Here is a 9359-nt window from a genome sequence, read left to right as displayed (position 1 = left end):
TCTGCTGGCACTTAGAGTGGGTGAGGATGGACTGAGTGATAGTCAGTCAATCTGTGATGCATAAGTTATTTTCTGTGATGCTTGAAAATGTGTTTGGACTAGATGATCTTTTGAGGTCCCTTCCAACCCCTAGGATTCTATGATTCTATATGCTTTTAATAAGCTAATTTTCCACAATCCAAAGAAAAAAGGAGAACTTGCTTTAGTCACACAGTGTGTTAGCAGAAAACCCAGTATAGGTTACAAGTGGTTTTATATTGAAGCAAATCTCAGCCTTCCTTTTCCTTTTGTCTTGCAGAGGCAGGCAGCGGCCAAGATTACGTGACCTCAGAAAATCAGCTGCTTTACTACCCTAGTATTACCTATGCTGTAATTGGTAGCTCTGTCATTTTCGTACTCGTGGTGGCCTTTCTTGCCTTAGTCCTGCATCACCAGCGAAAACGCAACAATCTCATGACCCTGCCAGTGCATCGACTGCAGCACCCGGTCCTGCTGTCCCGGCTGGTGGTCCTTGACCACCCGCACCACTGTAGCATCACCTATAACGTCAATAATGGGATCCAATATATGTCAAACCAGGCCTATGACAGGCCAGTGGACTTGGAGTCTCCACCATCTTATTCAGAGGCTGTGCTCGACCAAAGGTATGTACAGGAGCTAATTCTGTGCTCACTAATGTTTCAGATTACTCGTTGCAGATCTGATAATCTGTGCTTCTGCTCTTCGTTTGTCCTTGTTACTGCTTTTGATAGAACTGTACAGCATTGCTATTCTGTCACAAACAAAATTCAGGCAAATATGAGCTTCTCCTGCATATGAAAAATTCAGTATCCTCAGATCCCCTTACAGTTACTGGTATTAAAGGGATTTAAGGCAATCCTAAATAGTGCTATTTTAGCATGTGTTGTTAGTAGTAGAGATTTTGAGGATGGCAGGAGAATGTGAAGAAATGTGTCACTTGTCTCATAGTGATGTCCTGTGTCAGTCTGGAATCAAAACATTAAAATTCAATTTGAAGTTTTTCCAAAAAACAGCTACGTTTTAGGTCATACTATTTAAAAAGAAATTACCCTGGTCATATGTGATAAGTAGAATCATAGAATCATTTGGGTTGGAACGGACCTACAATATCATCTAGTTCCAACCTATATATCAGAAGCCTACTATCAGAAACATAAACAGTTTTCCTGAATTCAGTACTCATCTGTGCCTACTTACCAGTTTCTTTGCATGTGATATCAAAACAGCAAAAGATTTGTGTAATGTGGAGAATTCAGTTTGCTATTTATTTGTAGGCCATAAACCATTAATCAATGGAGATTTCCTCAGAGCTTTCCTGTGTTCTCATCATTATGTGTAGATGTAAATCCACTAGTTTATTCCTTTTAAATCACTTTTTCAGTTTGTTTAAATGTTACACAGGAAAAATTCTTACTCTTGTAGGTCTAGTTGAAATCTCCTGGTACATATCATCATGGAAATGCTATGCAGTACTCTGTTCTTTTTCATAATTGGGAAACAATGTACTTTCTTCTGTATCACTGTTTTCAGTAACCTCTTACTATGTTGTGTATCTTACAGCAGACCACCTTGGTTTGACCTTCCTCCACCACCTTATTTTTCTGAATCCCTTAGTCAGCCAGACCTTCCCCCTTACCAATCTCAAACAAGAAGCCTGGTGACTACAGAAACCCCTGTGGCAGGAAGCCCTTTGTGCACAGCCAGCACTTGTACAAGAGACGTCTATGACGGCATGGATGGCCACAGAACTCTTCTTGAGAGGACAGCAGATCAAAGTGATTCTCAACCACATTTGTGAAAGATAAATGTAACTGCTTCAGTATTGCGGATGGGCAGGAAGGCATTTACTTGATTTCAAGTCTGTATGAGTTAATCTGCTGTGCCTAATAGATGGCAGGGGAACATATGCCTGAATGATGACTTGATTTGAAACCACACTAAGTTAAATTCAGCATTTTGGGATCACCAAAGACAGAACTGTGAGAGCTAAACCTAGAATCACTTCAGCTCTCCATAATATTTCTGTGAGCAAGTTATGGTTCAGACTAGTAGGAGTCTGAACATCAGTGGTGTGACAAAAAACTCATGTGATGTATTTCTTGGACTTTTTACTGTATATGAATTTATACATGTGCATGTATAATATATACAGAGGTTGCACACAAATACTATGCCAGAGGGACTCTTGTTTCAGACTGCCTCCCATCCTGTTGACATGTGAGCTGTTTCTTCTTACTGCCTAGTGCCAACTGGTGGTCACTGAAGCACAGTTTAGGTCTGGTGCCCAATGCTATCTCACTTGGAAGTGAACAAATGTCCTACTTGTCCCTTCTTTTCATGGTCTGGTAAATTCTCAGTATTAATGTAATTTTCAAGGTTGAGTTTGTGAGGATGCAACAACTCTAACTGAGCCAAAAAGAAGTTTTTCCCAGATGCTAATACCTAGGCCAAATTTGCATGGGTTTTCTCAGGAACACCACAAAGGTTAGCTTATGTGTCAGACTTCAAGGCTGAGTATAGAGGCATTGAAGCTTCTTAACAAACAAGCACAAGACTTCTTTTCAAGTGTGGCAAAACAGTAGTCCATGTGTTGTTCCTTCTTCAAGAAGAAAAAACAACAAAAAACGAAAAAACTACCAAAAAACCCAACCTCCCCCCCCAAACAACAACCAAACAAAACAAAACAAAAAAATGAACAAAAAAACCCCAAACTGTTTCAGGTGAAGTTTGAACACCAAAACCAGCCTGAAACAAACACCCATCATAGAAAGCTTTAGTGTGAATGACCAGTTTGTTATATTTTTTAAATTACTGAAAGCAGGTTACGTAGTGAAAGGTGTTAGGCTTGTTGGCCTGGTCTGCATACATGCATTCATGCATTCTAATGAATACTGTGTGTATGTATGGAAGTGATGTATTGCATAGATTTAGTTCTGCTGCACTAGTAGAACTCTAAAATGTCAAAGTTTCACTTCGCATTGTTTTTTTATGGAGATTGCCATTATTTGTGTTTATTTGGTAGAAATTCTCACTCCTGCACAAATACAGAATTATTTGTGTCTATTTTGTCCTAACTCTTCGAATGGTCTCTTGTGAAGTGTGTTTCACTGCAATGTTGAATCACCCATGTGAATGCATCTCAGAGATGAAGGTATTCAGAGTGCCAAGAGGGAAGGTGAGCTGTGAAATTAAATCCTTGTGCTCAGTATACAGAAAACAGTATAGTATCTTTCCCTTGTCCTGAGGGAAATTAGCCTTGAAAAGTTATTTATATTTGTCTGTCAGACACATTTCCCATGCTTTCTTCCATATAATGAACCAGTTTCCTTATAAACAGACCTTGCTGTTTAATGGAGGAAGCTGATTGGCCACACCTGCTCTGTTCCTGCCCATCTTTCTAAGGCAAATTCTTTCATCCAAGGTTATCTGCTCAGAACCCAAAAATTTTTGAGGTTTAGTGTAAGAAAAGGACTGACTCGAGGTCAGTCTCAGTTCCCACACATACACCTGAAAACTTTTTGATTTTTTGTTGTTTGTTTGTTTGTTTTGGTTTGTTGTGGTTTTTTTTTCAGCTCTGGAGTCTACTGCTGTGGTATGTAGAAGGCAGGGTTCAAGTGGATTTAAAAGCGCGTCTCGTTCCAGGACTGAGATGGCACAGTAGGGAGCACTGGAGAATTCTAATGCTGATGGGCTTGGCTGACTTTGGAAATAGTTAATGACAGCCTTTCATTACAGGCCTCAGCAGCCTGTCTTGAAATGAGTTGGTGAAGATTCTCTTAGGTCATTTTAAGGCAATGTACAAGATTGGGTCAGTTCTCATCCTTGGTGGGAGCTCAAGTAATGTAATATGCTGTCCTTCACAAAGCAGGACTTGGCTAATTAATTTATATGTCTGAGTGGATAGGTAGACTTTCATCATTATCACATAGCAGACAGTTTTCCTTTATTTTACAGGTAGGTTAAACTTAGGTGCATAGCTGGGTGCAGGGCTGTCTTCTGAGAACACTGGTCCCTGCTTATCCCTCCTGCCTTTCATTAAGGTTGTTCTTAGCCTCTGTGAGACATAATGCTGTATCAGAATTAGCCTTTTTTTTTTCATTTCTTTTGCAGTTTTTAAAGCATTTTATTGGACTTAAAACATACTGTTGAAGAGTGTGTATTTTTTCATTAGACTTAGACATCTTTTGAGTTTTAAAGTTGTAAAAGGCTGTATTACTGAAACTAAATAATTGTGTCCCTCATAACTTACACAGCTTGTATCTCTCACACAAGCCTTCCATGGCAGACTTATACTCTAAGACACCAGGATGTGTGCAAACCAAATATTGTTTGCCTTTGGCATCTGAAAAATATTGCCTTGCATTGTTAAGAAGTAGAAAAAGAGAGGACATTACCTGCATCTTCTGCCTTCTGTCAGTCACTGTCATATATGTGTGTATATATATTTAAAAAATACATATATATATACTCTTTCAGGTTGTATATATTCATGTAACTACTTCATTATCATAAGACTTTACAACAAAAACAAAAAAAAAAAAAGAGAGAAGGAAGAAACTGGCTAAATGGTGTGACATTTTCCCTTCCAGCTAAGTGTATATTTGTCTTTTTAAAGCAATATTTTAGATTTTTGAGAACATATGTTACAAAAGGAGAACCAAAAAGAGAAACAAATCTTGTTCCTGTTACTTATGGGGACCACTGAATTTGAGGAGTACAGAAGTTTGGTATCTTGTTCCAAAAAGGCATACTAAAACTTTAAGAGGGTGGGGGTGGGGGAGGGGGCAGTGTGTGCAATTGTCTGGTTCATAGAACAGATCTGCTAGTTAGTTTCTTTGTGAATTGCTGTAGTGTCACACAGAAATTGTTTGCAACATGTCACCTTCTAGTAGTGTTAAAACAACATTATACTGCATTATTCAGTGGAGTCTTTGGGAAAGGGTGGTAGCAACAACCACACTGGTGAAATTAAATATTTCACTGAAAATGCTGCAAGCTCCTAAGGCTGCCGTTTCTAAGGCTGTAATGGTTTGGTGTGAACAGTAGAGCCAGAAACAGCTGCCAGGTTGTGCTGGGCTCAGAGGCTGTACAGGGTCCATCTCTACATGGGGAAAGCTTTTAAACCCTCCAATTTTATTATGCAGTGTTGGACATATCTTTTAGCTATTAAATAAATTGAAAACACACACCACTATTAGTTTTATATGATAGCTTAAAATTTAAGAAAACATGAGTAAGGTTAATACCTTTATTAATCCCAGGTGCTTAGACACGATTGTTGGTGGTATTAATGTTTTTACAAATTTGTCCCTTTTATCTCATTCCAAGTTACTTTTCTGTACCCTGTGCAGTATGAGGGTATCAATAATTTCTGCTATAAACATCTTGCTGACTGTTGACTGTTTTTCCTGTCTTTAAGACAGCAGTTTTTTCCCCTCACCGAAGGGTGCAATCCCAGGAGCTTGAAATCCTGGGAAACTGCAAGTTACATGTTCACAAAACACCTTATGGTAGCATTTCTTTTCAGAAGCTGGTAAGATTGAAGTTGATTGTTCTGTTGTCTGCAATTGCTCTTAAACTTTGAGTTTAGTCCAAGAGCTTTTCTTTATACTTAATATATAAAGAAATTGATGTTATTTCAAAGGCCTATTCTTGCAAAAGCAAAGCTGATTAAAGTTTTCTTCCAGAGCCAAATTCTGATTCCACACATGAATCGAATGGTGACCACTGTAATTAGTTCTTCTTAGCACTGCATTAATGTGTTTGATTCCAACAATGTGAAGAAGTAACTGCTTGAAGTAAAAGAAGGAATATGGATTAGCCTATTGGAAATAAGATTTGGGTTATTGAAAAATAAAAAAATAAATTTCAGGAGTTCTGAGTGTCTGTAACCACTGCTGAATGAGAGTGCTGTGTATTTAAAATTAGGCCATTAGTGTATCTGCTCAGTAATAATCCGAAGTTCCTTGTAAAGCAAATTAGGATTTACCTCTCTGGTATCGTGCTGATGGAAAACTGGCAGTTATACTTCTAGAAGAGAGCCTGTGGGTAACTTTCTTGGCTCTTGTCTGCAGTGACACATGACAACATTATGTTGCAATTTTTAAATAATTCTGCATTCATTCTTCCTCTCCTTTTAAGTCAAATCAGTTTTATTTACATCACTTTGATACAGCTAATAGCACTCTTGTGATAGATTTAGAAGCAGCATGGAGTCAAGAGATGGTTACTTTCATTTTAATTAATGCTACAGCTTGTTAATCTTGTATGCTTTACTTTTTAGACATCTTAAGACAAATGGTTTTAGTAGATAAGAAAACTACTAAGCATGAAAAGCATACTGAATTTACTTTTTAATGAGTATTTGAAATTGGGTATTTGAAGGAAGAATTTAATACTGTATTTTTAACATGGTGATCAAATGGCAAGTACTGTTTTTAACTGTTGCTTATCAGAAACTACTTAGCATATGATGCCTGGAACTAAAATGTTGTTCTTTTCTTGCACTTCATACTAGATCTGAAACATTTTTTTAGTAACACAAGTCTATATTGCACCTGTGGAAATATGTGACAGCAGAAAGACTTTTAATACCATGCTGCATTCTGCCTGAATATGTCCCAGTTGAGGACTGTGGCCTTCATTTGTACCTTTTTTCTTCTGATTTGAGGGATTTTGTTAACTTAAAATGGAGATGTTGCATAAGAGATTTAAGTGAGGTTGTATGTTGAAACCCAACCTTGTCTCAAACTTTTGTAAACTGGAAATGTAAAAAAATGTATTCTGTATTCTTGAATAAAGCTGTTTTAATACTGTTAAAAAGTGAGGATGTCTCCTGTGTCATGGAGTTTATAAAAGGAAGTTAAATTGGAAACCCATATATACATGTATATATGGAAATATATTAATATAAATGTCTCCATATATATACAAATGAAAATTGCTTACTTTCAAAATTTCTCATTACTATCAAAGACAAGGTATCTGAAGTAGTCATGTTTTGTTGTTTATAGCAAAGCTATAGAGACTTCAGCAGAAGTTGCTGCTCTCTGTTGATTGCTGCATTTGGATTTCCTAGCAGACCTAAAGGGCCTTAAGCATTAGCCTCTACCTCCCACCATCCCTTTCTACCTGCCACTTTCCCACTACTTATGGTGGTGGCACAGCACAACATCCCTGTCCATGATCCACGTGCCAGACACATGAGCCAGATTCAAACTGAGATGCTCTCTGAAGGCTCTGTGTCTGGCTGAAGTCCCATGTCAAGGTTCTTCCCCCTGCCCCTGATGCAGGCACCCCACTATCATGGGAACCATCCAGCCCCATGCAGTCCAGACCCACTTGATGTCTGCATCATGGCCATTCTTCTTGTCAAGATACTGCATTAAACACAGTCATGTCACTCAAAGGACTAGAGTTAAGAAGTACTCCATATGTTACAAAGTTGATTCCACAGACTATGGGGAATGGGTTCAAATGTTATATCTAAATACTTCCATCTATGTAAATATATAGAGTTTGACATATTTCACTTCCATGACTAATCTCCACTTTCTACCTTCTCAAAGGCATGTCAATTTTTTAAAATATATGGACCTGTTGGAATGAGTCCAAAGAAGGGCCACCAAGATGATCAAAGGCCTGGAGCACCTCTGCTGCGGAGACAGGCTAAGACAATTGGGGCTGTTCAGCCTAGAGAAGAGAAGGCTCTGAGGAGACCTTATAGTGGCCTTCCAGGACTTGAAAGGGGACTACAGGAGAGCTGGGGAGGGGCTTTTCATCAGAGAAGATGGTAGGACAAGGAATAATGGTTTTAAATCGAGAGAGGGGAGATTTAGGTTAGGTATTAGGAAGAAATTCTTCACTATAAGGGTGGTGAGAAACGAATGGGTTGCCCAGGGAGGCTGTTGATGCCCCATCCCTGGAGGTTTTTAAGGCCAGGTTGGATGAGATATTGTGCAACCTGGTCTAGTGGCAGGGTTCCCTGCTCATGTCAGGGGGGTTGGAACTTGATGGTCTTTAAGGTCACTTCCAACCTTGATGATTCTATTATTATCCTGGTCACATAGCCTCACTGAAATTCTCAGATGGTAGTCTTTGATGCTGACAAACTACTCCAAAATAAGAACCTGTTGATGCAGAATTCACATCAGTGGCAAAAGGGAAATGGAGCTGTTGAGGCTGACACAATGGGCTCTCCACAAGAAAGAGAAAGCTGGGGTTTTGATCTGGCTCATTCAGTCATGACCCAGCAAGAGCTATACTTGAGAAATGCTGATTCAGAAGGCAGCCACTTACAAAAATAAATACCATACTCTCCAGCTAGCCTCCCTAATTGGTCATTTTTATCCTCTGCTTCAATTTGTTTAAAGATCTGAATTTTTACACCTTAAAAATTAAAGACACAGTTTATTTCAACAATTATTTTTGAGAGTGGCATCTTTTCTTGCTGATTTTCAAGCAGTCTCCTAGGCATTCAGTCTCAGTTATCTGTTGGTGAGGGAACTAAGCAGCTTTTCACTTTTTGGGGAGCCCAGAACTGGATGCAGTATTCCACCTGTGGCCTTACCAGGACAGAGTAGAAGGGGAGAATGATCTCCCTCAACTTAGTAGCCACACTCTTCCTTATGCACCCCAATATTCCATTGGCCTTCTTGGTGACAAGGGCAGATTGCTGGCTCATGGATAAATTGCTGTGTACCAGAACTCCCAGATCCTTCTTAGAACTGCTTTCCAGCAGGTCCACCCCTAATCTGTATTGGTGCTTAGTGTTCTTCCTCCCTACATGCAGGACCCTACACTTGCCCTTGTTGAACCTTATTAGATCCTTCTCTGCCCAGCTCTCCAGGCTGTCCAGGTTACACTGGATGGCAACACAGCCCTCTGGAGTGTCAGCCACCCCTCCCAGTTTGGAATCAGTGAACTGAGGATACACTCTGTCCCCTCATCCAGGTCACTGATGAGTATGTTGAACAAGACCGGATCTAGTATTGATCCCTGCAGGACACCACTGGTTACTGGCCTCCAACTCGACCCTGCTCTATTGATCACAACCCTCTGAGTTCTGTCACACTACCAGCTCTCAATCCACCTCACTGTCCACACATCTAGCCCACACTTCCTGACTTTCCTAATGAGGATATTATGGGAGACAGCGTCAAAAGCCTTGCTGAAGTCTAGTTAAATGACATCTGCTGCTCTCTCCTCATCCAGCCAACCAGTTATGACATCGTGGAAGGCTAACAGATTGGTCAAGCATGATTTACCCTTGGTTGACCACTTCCAATAACTTCCAATAACTCTTCAACGTGTTTAGACATGATATCCAGAATTATGAT

At 39.5% G+C, this 9359-nt stretch overlaps 1 protein-coding gene across 1 annotated transcript in view; it reads left to right on the top strand.

The window, feature by feature from the left end:
* LDLRAD3 (low density lipoprotein receptor class A domain containing 3) overlaps nucleotides 1–1819 on the top strand; it is a 56351-nt gene extending 54532 nt beyond the window's left edge. The window contains exons 5-6 of the mRNA XM_009997281.1: nucleotides 299–644; nucleotides 1582–1819. Coding sequence (XP_009995583.1) covers nucleotides 299–644; nucleotides 1582–1819 — 584 coding nt within the window. The remainder of the gene's footprint in view (nucleotides 1–298; nucleotides 645–1581) is intronic.
* Nucleotides 1820–9359: the final 7540 nt, after the last annotated feature.

The sequence above is a fragment of the Chaetura pelagica genome, unplaced genomic scaffold (genome assembly GCF_000747805.2).
Source record: "Chaetura pelagica isolate M959 unplaced genomic scaffold, ChaPel_1.0 scaffold134, whole genome shotgun sequence".
Classification (NCBI taxonomy): domain Eukaryota; kingdom Metazoa; phylum Chordata; class Aves; order Apodiformes; family Apodidae; genus Chaetura; species Chaetura pelagica.
The sequence above is the reverse complement of the archived record's forward strand: the minus strand, read 5'-3'. Positions and strand labels throughout refer to the sequence as shown.